Source organism: Giraffa tippelskirchi, chromosome 6 (genome assembly GCF_054371585.1).
Source record: "Giraffa tippelskirchi isolate mGirTip1 chromosome 6, T2T-mGirTip1v1.2.pri, whole genome shotgun sequence".
Classification (NCBI taxonomy): domain Eukaryota; kingdom Metazoa; phylum Chordata; class Mammalia; order Artiodactyla; family Giraffidae; genus Giraffa; species Giraffa tippelskirchi.
Window position 1 is genome coordinate 113,532,211 of NC_137280.1, and position 20,854 is coordinate 113,553,064.

The 20,854-nt window shown below is 37.8% G+C and overlaps 1 protein-coding gene, 2 long non-coding RNA genes and 1 other non-coding gene across 20 annotated transcripts in view; 2 read left to right on the forward strand and 2 right to left on the reverse strand.

Annotated features, from left to right (window-relative positions):
- UIMC1 (ubiquitin interaction motif containing 1) overlaps positions 1 to 20,854 on the reverse strand; it is a 131,040-nt gene that overhangs the window by 28,691 nt on the left and 81,495 nt on the right. For all 17 annotated transcript variants that reach the window (XM_081501939.1, XM_081501936.1, XM_081501924.1 and 14 more), the window contains 2 exons: positions 16,437 to 16,537; positions 10,064 to 10,226 (listed from right to left, as the gene is read on the reverse strand). In XM_081501939.1, coding sequence (XP_081358065.1) covers positions 10,064 to 10,226; positions 16,437 to 16,537 — 264 coding nt within the window. The remainder of the gene's footprint in view (positions 1 to 10,063; positions 10,227 to 16,436; positions 16,538 to 20,854) is intronic.
- On the forward strand, positions 362 to 19,162 carry LOC145510528 (uncharacterized). The gene is made up of 2 exons (XR_014057092.1): positions 362 to 519; positions 18,410 to 19,162. It is a non-coding gene; the product is annotated as an uncharacterized LOC145510528 (long non-coding RNA).
- Positions 2,053 to 2,159, reverse strand: LOC145511886 (U6 spliceosomal RNA). The gene has a single exon (XR_014058245.1). It is a non-coding gene; the product is annotated as a U6 spliceosomal RNA (small nuclear RNA).
- LOC145510527 (uncharacterized) lies at positions 12,626 to 16,440 on the forward strand. The gene is made up of 2 exons (XR_014057091.1): positions 12,626 to 15,975; positions 16,366 to 16,440. It is a non-coding gene; the product is annotated as an uncharacterized LOC145510527 (long non-coding RNA).

Below are 20,854 nucleotides of genomic sequence, written 5' to 3' on the forward strand. Positions count from 1 at the left end.
AAGGGAGAGAACTTCTCTTAGGTAGTTTTTAGCTATTAATATTCCTTCAACACATAATGCTTTGGGTATTATTCAGGTGTTAATAAGAGCTATTTGATTTTTTTCAAGGAAGGAATAAGCACATCTAGAAGAAAGAAACATGCTAAAAGAAATCCTGATGTCTTTAGCAGCAAGTCACAATGAATAGGGATAACTAAAACAAAGACAAAGTCAAGGTTTGGAGGAAAAAAATGGGAAGAGTGAAGACACTGAGGACTAAAGCAGACATGGACTGCAGTCATACTGCCATTTCACATGCCACATCATACAGTAACCTTACTGTTACGCATCATAGAGGAGCTGATACAAGGAAATGTTCTACAGAAAGGGGGAACAAAAATTATCAGAAGACAATTCAGATGACAAGCATGGAGGAATGGGACAAGACCACACAGTTCTGTTACATTATTCATACAAGAGGAGAGAGTTACATACAAGAGAGAGTTACAAGCAATGGAACGTCACAAGTCTGGACTGGAGGTACTTGGTTTAAGGGTTCATCCAGTGGCTAAAAGTTTTGATCTATTTCTATGTCAGTAGGCATTCAAATAAGATGATGGCCTCTACAGAAACACCGAACAGTCTGGGGTCAAATCTATCAAAGACGAATCTACTTTAGATGTATTACTTCCAGCTCGTACTGACCTCTGTACTAGACCACCATCTCTTCCTACCTCTCAGCTTCCTTCTCCCACTACCAGCAGCAATGAATTTTTTACAATTTCTCCTTGGAGCCCTCTCCCTAATTGCATGGATTCCAATACTCTTTTCTCCATATCCATGCCACTGATTAGGGATCTTTCTATAGGATCAGCCCTGCCTCTGCTTTATGAAATAAAAGCTCTGACTGTTTAAATACAAGAAGGGGGTGCTGTGCCAGGCTGCACAAATTTGTAAACTTGGTTAAGAACTGATGGGTGGGTGGGAAAAACCTGGAAAGCACCTTTGAAGCAAAGGACAAATACCATTTCTAAAGAACTTACATAAATTGATAAGAAAAATCTTAAGAACCCAACAGATACTTGGGCAAATTCAGATAACATTTTTTCAAAGAAGAAATACAAGTTGGCTTTTTTAAAAAAGAAACAAATTCAACTGTACTAATCAAAGAAATATAAAATATAATGAAATAACACTGATTATCTAATGAATATACCATGCTTTAAAAACAAAAAAAGAAAAAGTAACATTCCTCAGTATTTGTAATGGTGTGGTGAAAGGAACATTCTCATGTGCTGCCAATGAGAATTTAAATGAGTAGAATCTTCTGAAAACAGTCTTAAAACTTTATACATATAATCCAGTAATTTTACTTTTTGTAGTGTGGTTTAAAGAAAAAATCAGAAATTCAGACAATTTACACCTAACAAGGCTTGTTGCTATTTTAGATGCACATTTTCAATAAGGGGGGGTGGTGGTGGTTAAAAACCCACACCTGATATGAGTGCCTCTATTTTAGCTTTTCAACTGATTTGTATCATATTTAGTTGTGTCCAAGTCTGTCTGCCTCATTGGACTGCGAATTTCCTGAATACAAATTTGAGGTCCATCAGCTCTGTGAGCACTTATCTTTATCACCCTGTAAGCACTCCCAGCACCTAACACAAAACTTCATTAACAGCAAATTAATCAATGACCGACTTCAAAGACTCATAAAGACACATAAACACACAAAGAAAGGACATGAACAAACACTAAATTTATAACTGACCTAATTTTTCCACAATTTGGAATAAACTTAAATTCCATGAGATTATTACAGGAATGAGTTAATAGATTGCAGGAATTACAACCTACAATCATGCTCCTTTATCCTTTCTTCTTGCCTGGCACAGATTTAAGGTCTAGAGATATAACAGCCATCTTGAAACCATAAGTCAAGAAGCTACAAGTCAAGGACTGTAGAGCTGAAACAGAAAAGCTTTGGTCCTCTTTATGTCACTGAGCCACTACCTCACTCCAGATATCTTGTTATGTGAGAAAAAGAAACCTCACGTTTTTTTTTCTTTGTTAAAAAATATGGAACGCTTCACGAATTTGCGTGTCATCCTTGTGCAGGGGCCGTGCTAATCTTCTCTGTATCGTTCCAATTTTAGTATATGTGCTGCCGAAGCGAGCACGAAACCTCACGTTAAACTCACTTAATTACATTAATTAATATGGTGTTTTCCATTATCAGAATTGATAAAATTTTCTGATAGATACTAACAGGGTTTTCCGTTACTTGTTCTAACATATTAACAAATGATACATAACCATCCACTTGATAATAGTGACTAAACCAGCAGTGGCTACTTAAATAAAGACCATCAGAGTCTTTCTTAGATTGATTTATGGTCTCAGGAGAAAGAACTCCTTTTTTTCCATTAAAGGCTAAAACTCTATGGCTGCTGGCAGACACTTTGCCTGTCCCTTAACAACAACAAAGTCTATCTGTTGAATAGAGAAAAGTAGAGTCAAAAGATGAGAGAAACATCATCTCAGCTCCCAGATCTGGCTCAGCTTGAAGCCTATCCCAGGCTTCCTAATTATTATGCAAACTAACTCTCTTTTTTGCTTAAGATTACCAGGGCTTCCCTGGTGGCTCATATGGTAATGAATTTGTCTGCAATGAAGGAGACTTGGGCTTGATTCCTGGGTTGGGAAGATCCTCTGAAGAAGGGAATGGCTACCCACTCAAGTATTCTTGCCTGGAGAATTCCATGGACAGAGGAGAGCCTGGCAGGCTACAGTTCATGGGGTTGCAAAGAGTCAGACATGACCGAGTGACTAACACTTTCACTTTTCACTTGAATTCTATTTCCAACACTTCACCCAAAAGACTCCTATATACTACACTGGAGTGAACACATAAATAATTTTTTACAGGTTGGAGAAAAACCTTGTCCTATATTAACTTATATAATTCAAGTTACATTTGTCATTCTCCAACTGCTTACTATTTATTTTCATTATGTCCATACTACAACCACACTGAACTGTGTGCTCTTTTGTACACCTTTCATGTTTTCCTATTTATATGATTTGATTTTTGCCTGCTGTTTTACATTAATGCCTTTCTTCTAAATCTCTAATCACACTTCTTCTGAAACACCACAGAATTTATCTTTATGCCCCTTAGTAGTTTTGATCTTGCATTACAGTTATTCATGTGTATGTCTTATCTACCCAACAGTTACTATAATCTCACTTTGTTTGGATTTGTATATCTCCCCACAGGTCAGTGTGTTTCCATAATCCATGCTATTTCTACTAGACTTAAGCTACTTCCTAACAATACACCTAACTACTGACATGTATTGTTAACACCTCTATGGTTAGTTGTCAACAGTGATATACTCAATCCTCCTAGATACCACAAAAGCCACATTAATACAAGTGAGAAGACTAAATGGCAGTACAAATTACATTCAGGTAGGCAAATACACATAGATAAAACTGATAAGGTCAACTCTGTCCAATTTAAGAAGTGTTTTACCTAGAGACGTTCAGGTCTTCTGATTTTTGCTGAGTCACCCAAGTCAAACCTATTCTAGGTCTCAGTATTTCTCTGATAGTTCTCAGGCAAATCTCCGTTAAGGATTTTTACCTCTACCCCTATAGTCAAAGCTATGGTTTTTCCAGTGCTCATGTATGGATGTGAGAGTTGGACTATAAAGAAAGCTGAGCGCTGAAGAATTGATGCTTTTGAACTGTGGTGTTGGAGAAGATTCTTGAGAGTCCTCTGGACTGCACGGAGATCAAACCAGTAGGAAATCAATCCTGAATATTCACTGGAAGGACTGATGCTGAAGATTCAATACTTTGGCCACTTGATGCAAAGAGCTAATTCATTAGAAAAGACCCTGATGCTGGGAAAGATTGAAGGCAGGAGAAGAGGATGACAGGACAAGATGGCTGGATGGCATCACCAACTCAATGGACATGAGTTTGAGCAAGTTCTGGGAGATGGTGAAGGACAGGGAAGCCTGGCATGCTGCAGTCCATGGGGTCGCAAAGAGTTGGACATAACTGAGCGACTGAACAACATCCCATGCACTTATCCACCATTATGTTTCCATGAAATATCCATGGAGAGAAAATCCACTCCTAGCAGTATTCACACCTCTGTATCTAGGCCCAAAGAGTATATAGTTAATGCCTTCAGCTTTCCTAACTCCGCTATGATCTATTTCTCACTAACTTATTCTTAGCACTTTGGCTCTAATGCCTTTCCCTGTCTTTCATCCTTCCTTTAGCTCTAGCTGAAATACTGAACAATAACAGCAGCTACCATTTATTGAATATCTAAAACAATCCAGACACAGTGCTGGGTACTTTATAAAAGTATTTCTGATTCTCATGACAATACTAATGATGCTAGACTAATTTTACAAATAAGGCACCTGATCCTCAAAGAGTAAGGTAGTTTGTCAAATATTACCCAGCTGACCAGTATTACAGTTGAAATTTAAGTTCAGATCTACCTAGTTCCAAGACTATGTTTCTCTCATTGTAACGTATTACCAAAAATAAAACACTAGCTGTTCTCGCAGCTTCTACCCTTGTCAATCAACAATCTATTCACACAGCATCCAGAGTGATCCTTTGTTCAAATATTAATTCATTTTTTGGCTCAAATCCCTCCAATGTTTCCTTATTTAAAAGCTAAAACTCCTCACTAATGACCTCCAAGTTCTATGTGATCTGTTCACTTGTCCCCTCCCCAATTATCTCTCTGGTCTTGTTAATCTCTTCCTCACTCTACTCCAGCCACACTGGATTCTTTGTCATTCCCCATACACATCAAGGCTGTTCACACCTCAGGGTCTCTGAACTTAATGTTCCCACTGCCTATAACACTCTCTCCTCTCCACTCAAAATTCTCCTACCTCATTCCCTCACTCGGACCTCTGTTCAAATGTCACCTTCTCAATGGAAACTTCCACACCACCTATTTTAAACTGCCATCTTCTGTCCTCAGTACTCTCTATTCCGTTCTTCTTTCGATTTCTTTCTCTAAAATACTTATCAACATGACATATTATAGGGGGCTTCCTGGGTAGCTCAAACATTAAAGAATCTGCCTGCAATGCGGGAGACCTGAGTTCAATCTCTGGGTTGGGAAGATCCCCAACCCACTCCAGTATTCTTGCCTGGAGAATTCCATGGATAGAGGAGCCTGGAGAGCTACTCTCCAGGGGGTCACAGAGTCAGACACGACTGAACGACCAACACTTTCACTTCCTTTCTCCCATGATGTATTATATGTTTGTTTATTGAAGTAGTCTACTACTAGAATACATCTCTGACTATATGGTCTTTGTATATTCTGTTGACTATACTTGCCATGTGTTAATAGTAGGCATTTAATAAGTATTTATTGGATGAGTAAATGAATACCTTTTTTATTCCTAGATGTTTAATAAAACAAGCCAATGATAGCTCAGTGGTAAAAAAAAAAAATCTGCCTGCCAATGCAGGAGACACAGGTTCAATCCCTGATTCAGGAAGATTCTACATGGTGGGGTGCAACTAAGCCCATATGCCACAACTACTGAGCCTGTGCTCTAGAGTCTTGGAGCCACAACTACTGAGCCCATGTACCACAACTACTGAACCCTGCATACCCTAGAGCTCAAGCTCTGCAACAAGAAAAGCCACTGCAATGAAAAGCCTGCACACCATAACTAGAGACTAGCCCCTGCACTCTGCAACTAGAAAAAAGCTTGCACAGCAACAAAGACCCAGCACAGCCAAAAATAAAATAAATAAAATGACAAAAAGGAAAAAATTATCTCAAAGACATTCTCCAGAAAGCAAATGTAAAGGCAACCTGCTTCTGTCACAGTTTAGACTGATTTAGCAAATCGTTTCTCCTCAAACAATGCCTTTAAAGAACACTCTCTAATTTTTCCACAGTTGTGAATAGACAGCCATGTCATTGAGCAACAAACTGAGCAGACTGAGCCAACTCAACCAGAGTGTAGTATTATAATCAAATAAAACTTACAGCAAAGTTAATCAGACACATATTTAATGATATGCATAATTGTTATTGTGCTGCACGGTAACAGGCATAAATGGTAGACACTTCATGTAAATGACTCTAATTACTATTTCTTTCACACAGCCAAACCAAGCATGTCTAGGATCAGATTCAGGGAAAAACAGGAAGAAGGGGAAAGCTGGATCCTTACCTCTGGAAAGAAAGTCCTCTCTTATTCCATCCCCTTAGGCATTGGGCTAATGGTCTCTCATCCTGAGGTAATGTGTAAAATCTTTCCCCTCCATTGTAGGAGAGGCTTTCTTTCACCAAAGATTAAAATATTAGGCTGAGGACAGCCCTCTCTCTTTCATAGGCTGAGAAGAATCAGAACAAACACTACAGTACATGGCAAGGAAGACAGGACAGGCAAGCTGGTAGAGAAACCAAATGACAGCAAATTCACTGAAGACCTACTATATGTCAGTCACACTAGTACATGTTTCACATAATTCATCTAATGTACTTCCCCTACCCCACCTTAGAGCCGCAGGCTCAATCCCCAGGAAAGCAGAGGAGTAAGCAGCAAGAGCAACATTTTTCGTAAGGACTCCCTGCTCCAAATTTTCCTGTAAGGCCTAAATAATGTCACCAGAAAGGGTAATTTAGGTAAGCTAACATTACTAGGAAGATTAAGAGAAGGCTGTTATTTAGCGGCTGTTTCCCTTGCTTCGCACCTTATCTAACCCATAGGAGGATAAAGGGCCCCCTACTTTCCTATGGGTTTGTCCAAACCTATCCAGTTGAGGCTAAGCCCACCCTTCTCTGGGAATATCATCCCTATTCACTGCAGCTCTCCTTTTTCCTGGTGCACTTACTGTCAGGGTACACAATATACACTTTGTGCCATCTTGTAATTAATTTCTTAGGTTAAGGCTTATCTCCCCAATGACACTACAAGCTCCTTAATGGCAGAAACCTCGTCTTAAACTTCTTTAGTAACCCACACAAGGTCGAGCATCATTTTAAAAAAAGGTGTTTCTAGTAAGTATTCGGATGAATTAAAGTAGGTAGGCAATAGGTAGTATAAAAAAAAAATTTCCGGTTCTAGGTAAACAAGCTGGTGTTGAAAAGAAGTTTGCAGTATTCTAACATGTCTTTGTCATACTTTTGGATTTTTTCTTTGGGGAGGTGGGGAGCCTGTGCCATGTGACATGCAGGATCCCTGACCAGGAATTGAGCCTGTGCCCCCAGCTGTGGAACCACAGTCTTTTAACCACTGGATCACCAGGGAAGTCCCTGAACTAATTTTTAAAACAAATTTCCTTAAAAAAAAGTATGACTGTCATTTGGGATACCACAGACATCTATGGATGGAGGTCTGAGATATTTGGATCAGAGCTACAAGACATACAGTGTCAAGAGTATAAGAGCTTCCAATTATATTGGAAAATACACTTAAATCTATAACATTTGAAAGAGTCCTCAAGACCCAGAGTGTAAATCCAACTGAGCAGCAATACACAGGATCACTGGCCCAACGGATTCAAGAACTTGAAAGACTTCCTGAACGGATAATAATGCAAGTCTCAGTCTACTTTGCCTACCTGACGGTGTCAGCTTCTCAACAAGTTCAATGAGAATAACCTGATTCTGGTGGTATAAGTCTGCATTAGGTTTGAGAAAACTCAGAAACAAGCCTGAATCAAGTATCTGGTGTTGTGAGTTTCCCCACCACACTCCATAAGGAAGAACAAGCTTAAAAGCAAGTCTCGTAAAGCTGAAAGATATCTGACAAAGATGAATACCAAAGCTTCCTGTTTAAGCACAAACTATCAGTGTTCTGTCCAGGAGATGTCAGTAAAGTCTACTCTATACTACTTTTTACCTTTTAATTATGACTGGAAGAAGGTCACCTATTCGTAGAGCTCAATGGGGATTCAGTTTCTCAAACTTGTTTATTTCTGAACCTCAGTGTTGAGTGGGGTATTGACTCAGTAACTAATACCAGTTGGGTAAGCATGTTTGGTGAGATAGACAAAACAGTCTCTCCCTTCTCTGATCACCAAATGTCCAGCCTTAGAATTCTTTCAGTCACTAAAACTCTACTAAAAATCAAACTAAAGAGTTATATCAAAGTAAAACTGCATCTAAAATCCTAGTCCTACAGTGCTCTTCAATTAAAGGAGTTGACCAGATTTAGGTCTTCAATTTTCAGTGTATTTAAAAGACTACAGTGTTATTCATAAAAACCCTTAAAAATCATGACAAAACATCTGACCTAGGAATTCCACTACTGGGAACAATAACAGCAGCTCAAAGTTCTTAAGTACTCACTATGTGCTATGCACTGTACTGAACACTTTAAATACCTCATTTAACCTCATACAAACCAAATAAGGTCATTTCTATTGGTTGACAGATGTATGAATAGAAACTAGCACAGGGTCACAGAGTAGTAAGTGACAGAGGCAGGACTCAATCTCAGACTGACTGGACTGTGGAGCCCATCTTTTTCTCACTACCACCCAAACTAAAAATATATCCTTAAAAAATAACACCAAAATATAGCAACAATTTTTGGCATAAAAAGCTCAGTGTCATGTAAGTATAACATGGTAACATGAAGCATTCTAAATATACAAGTAAATGAAGGCACTTTGGATTACATAATATTATATTAAATATTTTAATATAATATTAAAAATATTTTTACACCTAACTTTTAGTGACATGGGAAAATTTTAATGCTATAGGTAGAAAAAACACAACAGAATTTAACACAGTCAGATCTCAACTATGTAAAAAATATATCTGTACATAGAAAGATCTAAATTTACTGCTAAATAAAAAAAAAGCAAATTACAGAATTACATGTGGCATGGTCCCATTTATGTAAATAGTGCCTGACTCATTTCAAGTACTCAATAAATGTATGCCATTATTATTATTTGTACTAAAATGAACAGGTACTACTTTACAATTAGAAAAATCAACAAATTTATTTAAATTATAAGTTTAGGTACTTCCTTATTTAACTAATGAGAAGTGTATAACGTCAGAAAAGTTAAATAACATGTGTTTTTCTTTCCCATACCTCATAATTATACAATTTCAGATTAAACATCTCTAAGTGATGGGAACCAAGTAGAACTGAGAAAAATGTTGCAACATTTCTAATCTTCTAACAAATGGTTACATTCAACATGTTAGACCACAGAGAAGGGTGCAGATTCTATTATACTTAGACCACAGAGAGCTGTGCAGATCATATCATATTTAGAGTTTAGAAAGGCAAGATGAGGGGTGGTATTTCAAGGGCTGTGATGAACAAGCAGATTCTCTTGGCCAATATCTCATGCTGTACCAAAACCAAAGCCACTGATACACTCTTTGAGAGATAACCAAAAGCTCCAGGGTGATGCATCAGAGATATATAGGAGAAGAGACATATAGAAGAATAGAAACTAGGGATATTTTTCAGCTGTAACTGTCTTTAGGTAAAATTTACACACACACACACACACACACACACCTTTGACAAGAGATTTATTCTGAATGAAAAACAGGCAACTCTAGAACTTATTTCCAATTCAAGTTTCACAGGAGTTTCAGTATTTGTATACACCGTGAAATGCAAGGTCCATGGGATTACATTGATCTTTGGTCTGCCTAAAGTAAAACGGCCTGCCTAAAGCAAAGAATAAGTTTGAAACATTAAAAGATGAAAGAGTTTTCCCATCCCCTTGTTCTGCTGCTGCTGCTGCTAAGTCACTTCAGTCGTGTCTGACTCTGTGCGACCCCATAGACAGCAGCCCACCAGGCTCCTCTGTCCCTGGGATTCTCCAGGGTGGGTTGCCATTTCCTTCTCCACCCTTGTCCTGACGTATGTGCAACAAAACAGTATGCCGGCCAACGTAGTAAAGAATGTCAAAAGCACTAGAGACTTAGCTAAATAGAAAAAATCAACAACTTAAATACTGAAGAAGAGTTGTCTGTTGCACTGTACTGTACAGGATTACAAAACCACCACGTAGTCAAAGAAAAGAGTGGCTTTACCTGTATCTTGCCCCATCAGCCCATTGCAATACATGGCATGTCGCTCAATCTTTGTGGGTGGGAAGCCTTGGTCACAGAGTGGGCAGGATACCTGGGCACTAGATGAGAAGGTTGAAGTAGATATTTCCTTCTCAGCATCTTTCTTGTTATCAACTTGAAGAACCTAATGAACATGACAAATAGCAATTGTATTAGCTTTACAAAGTATCTTTTCCCAAAAAGAACTGCAAGAGGCTCCATCCCATATTTTACTTACTTTCAATGATACCAATCATTTTGCCAAATTCTGGACAGTAGATTGGGAGATACACTAACATAGTTAACACTCATTCAGTGTCTGCCTACTGTGTGCTAAGCATTCTGCATGTAATAATGCTCATTTAAACCTCATGGTAATCTTGCAAGATTACTACATTCTTCTTACACTTGAGAAAAGTATTGTCTAAAACAATGAAGCAACTTGCCCAAAGTTACAGAATGAATAAGTGGCAGAGCTAAAATTCAAACCAGGGATTACTGGGCTCCAAAATCTGACAGCATTCCTGTCTATCCCACTGCAAGCCGCTGTCCTCGTTAAGTCAGTATGCTATGTTTCAGTTTGTATTAGCAACAGCATCTTAAAGACAGTTTTTCAATCTCACGAAAGAATTATGAAGGCAGTCAAAAGGTATAAACTCCTAATTGTAAGATAAATAAGTATTTAGGGTGTAGTTTACAATGTAATAATATAATTAACACTGGTGTATGTTATATATTAGAAAGTTGTTAGAGTAAATCCTAAGAGTTCTCATCACAAGGAAAAAAATTCTCTATTTAATTTTTATTTCTTTATTTTTAATTCTTTATTTAATTTTATATCTATATGAGATTACAGGTGTTCACTAAACTTACTGTGATAATCATTTAACTATGCATGTAAGTTAAATCATTATACTATACTCCTTAAACTCAAACAGCGCTATGCTGCTGCTGCCGCTGCTAAGTCACTTCAGTCGTGTCTGACTCTGTGTGACCCTATGGACAGCAGCCCACCAGGCTCCTCTGTCCACAGGATCCTCTAGGCAAGAATACTGGAGTGGGTTGCCATTTCCTTTTCCAAAACAGCACTATATATTACTATATATTAACCATATCTCAATGAAACTGAAAGAAAAAAAAAAGAATTAATTCCACAAACACACAGAAAGAACTGTGATCATCGTAAGTAACTTTGGACATCAGGAGTTAGGGAAAAAAAAAAAAGAGCTCAAGCAACACAACTAAAATTTAAGTTAAGAATCTAGGCCTCAGCTTATACCAGTAAGACAAACCACCTCTTATGTTTTATTTGTTTCTTTTGGGTTGAAAGAGGAAACACAACTAAGACCCAAACATTTAAGAAGGCCTGAAGGCAATCATTAAAACAATTCTGACAAAGCCATTCTTATTCCCTTTTCAGTGTTTTGTAGTCATCATTTTTCCTACAGTTCCCAGTATCTCTCAGAGGCAGTTTTATTTTACCTTTACAGGTCAGAGCCAAGAACTCTGCAGTGATTAATTCAACAGTATGCGTGAGCACTGCAGCACTACTGCCTAACACTTGCTTCAAAGGACATCATGTCCTATCCAATCAATGGGAAACTATCCTGCATAGCCACTGCTTCCATTTAAAAGCAAGGAGCAACTAGGCCATCATTATGCTTTACTATAGGAAACAAAATAAACCCTTTTCTGATACAAGAACAAAATGAGACCAAAACTGCAGTGGATAGATAATTTGAGCTCTGAGAAAACTGGGGTTTTTTTTTTCTTTCTTTTTAGTCTCTAAGTTTAGGCCATCCCTAAAATTTACCACCTGAGAATGTAACCCAGCAGAGAGGGAAATAGGCCATCTAAATAAATACCAAGTAAAACAATTTCTACAACTGCTGGAAAATGTTATTTTCAACACATACCTGCTTTTTACTTAGAAGTGGGGGGAGGAAGGTGAGGGGGGAGAAGAAAGATAAGAAAGGAACCAAGAGTGGTTGAGTTCCTGTACTATGCCAGGCTTGGCCAAGCATTTTCCATATACATACCTCACAACCACCTAATTGTCAGAGGTATCACTTGCTCCAGCATTATAGAAAAGGAATTAAGGCTTGAAAAGGCAAAGTAATCTCCTGACCACAAAAATGACTAAGTGGACAATGTAGACTCAAACCCAGGCCTATGGTGGCATCCAAACTCTCAGTATTTCACTACAGTATGACAAAAACAAAAAGCACTCCCCACCCAGTTTGTTTCTGGAAGCTGACTCTGCCAGGTACTGGGAGACACTCTGGCTCTAAAATTATTCTTCTCTAGGATGTGGGGTAAGTCAAGTGGGTCTAAAAGTCCTAGGTGCTTTTTATTTCAATCTTGGTCACTGAGATTCTCACAAACACAAGTTCTTTTGTATAAGGAAAAGTTGTCCTGTAGGTACAAAGCCATTTGAGCAGAGGGAAGAAAAATCAATATACCCTATAATTTGCAAATAGTCTTGAAAGTTAGTGGCAGTTGAGCAGCTACTTGGCATTCTAAAGTTCACTAAGCATAGAAACTGGAGAAGGAAATGACAACCCACTCCAGTATTCTTGTCTGGAGAATTCCATGGATAGAGGAGCCTGGCGGGCTGCAGTCCATGGAGTCGCAAGGTGTCAGACATGACTAGGCGACTAACACACACAAGCATAGAAAAGTTATATGACATGAATGCTACTTGTATTCACATCCAGTACTATACTCCTTTGTATTCCATCACCAGCTCTATAAAATGCAGAGAAGGTACCTTCAACTACTACTATAGTATTCAAGAGGGAGAAGCTGATCTATTATTGTTTTATTGTGAATACAAGACCACTTCCAATCACATTCATAGGCAATCCAGAAGGTTTCTAAACATTTTTGTTTACCTAAGTTTTTTCCCAGCACCATTAAAAATGTCTATTTAAATATTAGCTACAATGGAGGCGCCTCAAGAGGAAAAAAAATTACAAGCCAAGAAGCTTTTGTGAGGACTATGCAATCAGGGACTGGGTCTCTGCAGAGTTGCTTCTACTTCTTTTAAAATACTATATGTGTATTTTCTCAAAACAGGTACTTGTATACCAAATCATGATCTCTTAAAGGCTGGCCTGAAAAGAAACTTCACCTAAAGAAATGGATCCAATGAAAATGAGAATATGCCTACAATCACCAACTCCCTTACCCATAAGATTTATGTATAGTTTAGGAAAGTGTTTATCTCCCCTCTTATCTTAGACACAGTCTATTTAACACAGTTTACTTAGCCAATTGACTAAACTGACTACAGTTGTGCAGGTCCACTGATATACAAATATTTTTCAACAGTAAATACTACAGTTCTAAATGACTGCGGCTGGCTGTGTTAGGGAGAAAACACAGACACCAAGGGCCCGCTATAAATTATACACAGGTTTTCAACTGCACGAAAAGTCAGCACCCTTAACCCCCTTGTTGTTCAAGGGTCAACTGTATCTGAGTCTGAATAAAGCCTACAGTTAACAGACTTATGAGTACAGAATATCCGAGACCCCCATTCAAGCAAGATATTTCAAAGATGTTATTTCCAAAAGAAATTTACCACTGCAGGAAATCAAATCAAGAGGGACTACAGTTCTGGCAAGGGTATTCCAAATACCTCAAATACTGTCAAGCAATTCTGGGTCATTAGTTAGCTAATATCACTGAGCAGCCACAATGTATTACAGTTCCACACGCATACTTCTACTTGTGCCAAATCCCTGCTATGTTTCATATTCTTTATCTAATTTCATCATCAGAGCAACCCAATAAAATAGGCTATTTCTGTCTACATTTTATAAATGAAGAACTGAAATTCAGAAAAGCATTCCTCTCCATTAGGGCATTCCTGTAATGCCCTCCTCTAATGCCCCAGGCATTTTTCTAACATTACATTTGTCAGACCACATTATAATTATCTGTTTATGTGTCCCTTTGAGGGCAGGAGTTGTTTTTATATTTACCTATATCTCACAACTCCAAAACAGTGACTGGCACACAATACACAGACTATAATATCTGCCAAATAAATGAACAAAGCAATTAATTTGCCCAAGGTGATAGGGTTGGAATTCAAAGTCATGTCTTCTAGTTCTAATACTCAAGCTCCTTGCATAATAAACAAGAAATTTGGGGGTAAATGACACTATACATGGAGAAGGCAATGGCACGCCACTCCAGTACTCTTGCCTGGAAAATCCCATGGACGGAGGAGCCTGGCGGGCTGCAGTCCATGGGGTCACTGAGTCAGACATGACTGAGCGACTTCACTTTCACTTTTCACTTTCATGCCCTGGAGAAGGAAATGGCAGCCCACTCCAGTACTCTTGCCTGGAGAATCCCAGGGACGGCAGAGCCTGGTGAACTGCTGTCTATGGGGTCGCACAGAGTTGGACACGACTGACGCGACTTAGCAGCAGCAGCAGACACTATACACAGATTCCAAGGGCAAGAGTCCACACCCTTTGTAATACTATCTTTGTACACATAAAATGCCCAGATTCTATCTTTCTAGTAAGTGACTTGCAACTAGTGATTGTGCAATAACTTAAAAACTACAGCATCTCCAACTTCTTTTAATGTTAACTTCTAAGACTATTTAGAGCATCCACAGATACTAGCAAACTTCAACACCAAAAAGAGGACATTAGATGTGAAAAAGACCATACAATTCCACCCAGTTCATGTGTAGTGCTGCAGACATACATAACTTTTAAATAGGGTTCTTGTTCTTTGCCCCAAAGACTTGTTTCCTCCAGTCATGGATGCGTAAGAAATCAGCCTTGATTAGCTAATGGCTTGCAGAGCTGCTTCTGCATGTTAGGATAACTATGTTAACAACACTCTGTTCCCCCATACCTATTGAGGTTATAGTTTCTCCCTAGGAAAAGAACCTGAGGCCATTTTGACACTATGTAGCAGGATCTATCTTCAGCAGCTCTTACACAGGGAGCTCCTCACCAAAAGGTGTTAGGAAACTAACACCACAGGCATGAGGGAATCTCGGTCTGTCAGTTGTGACAGATCAGGTTCCAGGGAACCAAACAGTGTGCACAAGTCATGAAAGCAGGATTTCCACTCAGTCACCTGCAGTACAGAAACTAGGAAGGGGATCTATTAATAACTTCTATGGCAAAAATTGTTTTCAAAAAAATGTAGAGTATAAAAAGGAATATGAGAATGAAGCTCAGAATAAGAGAATTGCTCAGAATAAAATGGTATGCACATGTGTAACCAAAAAATTTATTTTCACAAAAAAACTAGTTTAAGTCTCAGGATACTTTCCACAACAGATTTTTAAGGTCTGAATTCTTTAAAAGAGTTATTGATATTTAAATTGTTTTGTCAGACTCAACATGAAAAACTATGCACTGAATCTTAATCAGGCGTATGAACTTGTGTCAATCAGCCTTATGGTTAATGTCAGATATGTGAAGTTAGGAAAGATACTAGTACAAATACAGATTGACTTATTTTATCATGCTGCTATCCAGATTTTGCATTTCTGATCACATCTCAAAATAAGTGCTGAAAGTTAGGTCGTAATGTAAAGGTAGCAACTTTTTCCAAGACTGTTCATCTCTGTTACTTATATAATGGAAAATGCTCCAGGACTTTGGAGACAAATCTATGTTCAAATTCTGGTACTATCATTATTAGCAGTTTGAACTGGAGCAAATTACTATGAAATGGAGTATTTCCTGTTACATCAATAAACAAGAATGTCATAGCCATCAGAGATTCTGGCCCTCCAAATGTGAATTTCTGAGCCCAGGAAGAACAGTGCCTGCTACCAGGAGCCATCAACCACTCCCCACAGTGAGCACTGGCCCCAGACAACTGAGACGCATATGAAAGGAATGATTTTGGTAAGCCCAGACTCTTGCATCTTCCCATATACAGAAAAGCATTAAATTCCTTAACTTGAGATATTTGGTTTTCCTTAATTAACAATAATCTTTTGATGTTTAGACTACCTGCTCCTTGTTAAGAGCTTTTATATAACCTGACTCCTCCCCCTCTAAAAATTCCCATCAAATAAAACATAACTCTCAACTTCTGGGTTGTGACTATTTTTTAGGTTGACATTACTCAAACATCCTAAATCTCCATTTCCCCATCTGTACTAGACATAATAAAGCATGTTAAAATACTGAAGAAATGGAACTACTATTATATTTAGAAATAGTGCTGAACTCACTTTTAAGAATCTGAGATAAAAACCTAACCCTCTTGTCACTTAAATCTCTTCATCCAAGGTCAATACTGCATCAGAGAGAGGACGACCAGTAGAAAGAAAACACTGAGAAAAATTAAAAGTAGTATTCACCTTTTTATCTGCCATTATTCTTACTTCATCCAGGGTCTCTCTGCCATCTGGAAAGCCTTCTTTTTCAAGGTCAAAAGTTTCAGGAGAACTTAGCTGTGTCTCTGCAATTTAAAAAATCAAAACTTCATTAATTTTCATTTTGTATTTTCATAGTTAAAAGAAAACACTATTTCCTTAAGCTCAGAGTATGATAATACTGCAGTAGCAATATAAATCAAGCTTGTTTCTTCTTAAAACTTTACTGAGGGCTTCCCTGGTGGCTCAGTGGTAAAGAATCCAGATGATAAAGCAGCAAACATGGGTTTAATCCCTGGTCTGGGAAGATTCCACACACCACGGAACAACGAAGTCCACGTGCCACAATTATAAAGCCTGTGCTCTAGAGCCCAGGAGCCACAACTACTGAGCCCACATGCCACAGCTGCTGAAGCTCTACACTCTATAGATCCCGTGCTCTGCAACAAGAGTAGCCAGAGCAATGAGAAACCCGCACATCACAACTAGAGAAAAAGCCCACACCCACACAGCAACGAAGACCCAGCACAGTCAAAACGAAATAAATTTAAAAAAAAATTTTAATGCTGATCTCCATTTTTAAAAAAAGAACTTTACTGAGGCATCATTTATATACAACAGAATTCACCAATTTTCAGTATACAGTAAGTTTTGACAAATGCATACAATGTATACATAGCATCTTTACATCACATAACTGCAATCATTTATATTTGACAAATGCATACAATGTATACATGGCATCATTTATATCACATAACCACAATCAAGATATAAAATATTTCAAGCACCCTCAAAAGTTCTTATAGTACCCCTTTGCAGTCAATCCTCCTCCCACTTGGCTCCTTGCAACGATCAATCTATTTTATGTTGCTACAGTTTTGCCTTTTCTAGAAAGTCATATAAATGAAATAACACAGTGTGTCATGTTCTGTGTCTGATTTCTTTATTCTAGCATGTGTTGGAGAAGCATTCATGTTGTTACATATATCAATAGTTCATTCCTTTTTACTGCTTAATAGTATTCACTGTATGGATATATCACAATTTGTTTATCCATTCATCTGTTAATCTATTTGGCTTCTTTTCCAGCACAGTTCTGGCTTTGAAGTATATTTACATATTTAAAACAAAACATTGCCAATGCTAATTCTGAGGCTAAAGGGTTGATTAGAAAAGATATAAAAATTGGGAGCAGAAATACAAATACATTCTCAAAGATATGCCTTTCTTTAATTATTCTTTAGGCAGCATCTATTGATTCAACATTAATGCAATACATATTTATGGAAGAAGTTTCAGGCACTGCATAGGCTACTAGCAACAAGGAGAAGTACTGGGTTGGCCAAAAGGTTTCGTTTTTTTTCCCGTACAATGGCTCTACTAGCACTTGGTTGTCTTTAACTTCATTTGAAACAATTTTATTAGATTGTATTGTGACAGCTGTTACATCAGCATGCATTTTTTAAAAAAACCTATCAAAACTGGTGGGTTTTGTGTAGCCATTTTAGTATTGTAGATGAAAGGAAAAAAACAACATTATCGGCATATCATGCTTTATTATTTCAAGAAAGGTAAAAATGCACCTGAAACAAAAAAATATTTGTGCAGTATATGGTGAAGGTGCTGTGACTGATTGAACATGTCAAAAGTGGTTTGAGAAATTTTGTGCAGAAGATTTCTCGCTGGACAATGCTCCACAGTCAGGTCAACCAGTTAAAGTTGACAGCAATCAAATCAAAACATTAACTGAGAATAATCAACATTAACCACACAGTAGAAAGCCGACATACTCAAAATATCCAAATCAAGTGTTGAAAAAAATTTACAACACTTTGGTTATGTTAATAGCTTTGATGTTTGGGTGCCACGTAAATTAAGCAGAAAAAACATTCTTGACCACACTTCCACATGCAATTCTCTACTTAAATGTAACAAAAACATTCTGTTTTTTAAAGCAAGTTGTGACGGGCAGTGAAAAGTGGATACTGTACAATGATGTGGAATGGAAGAGATCATGGGGCAAGTGAGAAGAACCACCACCAACCACACCAAAGGCTGATCATCCAATGAAGGTGATGCTGTATATATAATGGGATTGGAAGGGAGTCCTCTATTATGAGGTCCTTCTGGAAGGCTAAATGATTAATTCCAAAAAGTACTACTCCCAATTAGACCAACTGAAAGCAGCACTCAAAGAAAAGGGTCCAGAATTAGTCAAAAGCAAATACATAATCTTCCATCAAGATAATGTATGATGCATGTTTCTTTGATGACCAGGCAAAAACTGCTACATCCTGGCTAGGAAGTTCATTCTGCTATATTCACCAAAAGTTGTATCTTCAGATGTATGTTTATTTTGGTCGCTACAAAATTCTCTTAATGGAAAAAATTTCCTTTCCCTGGAAAACTGTAAAAGGCACCTGGAACAGTTCTTTGCTAAAAAAAAATCAAAAGTTTTGGGAAAATGGAATTATGAAGTTGCCTGGAAAATGGCAGAAGGTAGTGGAACAAAACAATGAATACACTGTTCTATAAATTTCTTGGTGAAAATAAAAAATGTGTCTTTTTACTTTAAAAACTGAAGGAACTTTTTGGCCAACCCATTAGGATGGGGATCCCTAACGCTCTGGTTCAGGGGTCTCCAACTAGTTCATGGGTCAAGTAGAGCCAGTTGCCTGTTTTTGAAAATAAAGTTTTAACGGGACACAGCCACATTCATTCTTCTTTATATTGTCTATGATTGCTTTCAAGTTAAAATAGCAAATTTCAAGTACTTTGTATGGCCCAAAAAGCCTAAAATATTTATTATCTAGTCTTTTTATATTCGGTTGGTGCAAAAGTAATTTTGGTTTTGTACTGTTGAAATTCGCTGTTTGATATTAGAATACATTCTTAAATAAATGCAGTTATGTTATACATCACTTTAATGTGCATTTCTCATTTTATGTTTTTTGCTAATGACTTATTACTTACTGTTTATTTTATATTTATTTTAGACTAGGGAAATGATGTTAGACAAAAAGCAAATTTGAGTAACTTTCTTATTCAAGTTCAAAATGGGTTATAAACAGCAGAGACAACTTGCAACATCAGCAAAACATCTGGCCCAGGAACTGCTAATGAACGTAGAGTGCAGTGGCTGTTCAAGAAGCTTTGCAAAGAAGACAACAGCCTTGAAGACAAGCACAGTGGCCAGCCAACAGAAGTTGACAATGACCAACTGAGACCAATCACTGAAGCTGACCCTTTTACAACTCCACGAGAAGTTGCCAAAGAAAATGTCGACCATTCTATGATCATTCGCCATTTGAAGCAAATTGGAAAGGTGAAAAAGCTCAGAAAGTGGGTGCCTCTTGAGCTGACCACAACTCAAAACAATTATCATTTTGAAGTGTCATCTTCTCTTATTCTATGCAACAAAAATGAACCATTTTCAAGATCAGCTTGTGACATGTGACCAAAAGTGGATTTTATATGACAACTGGAGACAACCAGCTCAGAGGCTGGACCGAGAAGATCCAAAGCACTTCCCTAAGTCAAACCTGCACCAATAAAGGTCATGGTCACTGTTTGGCGGTCTGCTGCCTGTCTGATTCACTACAACTTTCTGAATCCCAGCCAAACCATTACATCTGAGAAGTATGCTCAGCAAATCAATGAGATGCACCAAAAACAGCAATGCCCGCAGCTAGCATTGGTTAGAAGAAAGGGCCTAATTCTTCTGTACAACGGCCAACTGCACACCGCACAACCAATGCTTCAAAAGTTGAACAGATTGGGGTACAAAGTTTTGCCTCATCTATATTCACCTTATTTTTTTTCACCGACTACCACTTCTTCAACCATCTCGGCACCTTTTGCAGGGAAGTGCTTCCAGAACCAGCAGGAGGCAGAAAATGCTTTCTAAGAGTTCATCGAATCCCCAAACACAGATTTTTATGCTACAGGAATAAACAAACTTATTTCTAGTTGGCAAAATGTGTTGATTGTAACAGTTCCTATTTTGATTAATAAAGATGTGTTTGAGCCTAGTGATAATGATTTAAAATTCCCAGTCTGAAACTGCAATTACATTTGCACCAACTTAATAGAAAAAGTTTGTCAACCTCTGGTCTAGACATCTATCACTTGATATAAGAACAGAAACAATATTTCAAAAGATGACAATAAGTCCAGAAAGGAAATTTATCTGAGAACACAATCCAGTAAGTTCTCTGTTATCTACACTATACACACTTTACATCTAACTGGTATTTCTGTGCTTCACAAATACAATGAGCAGCCAATGTTGGGCAAATAGTACACTTAAAAGGTACTGAGGCAGCTTCTCAATCATCAAAGAATGATTATATACATTTCTAGTGTTAACCATATTTTAATACATCATAACTTTTTTGAAA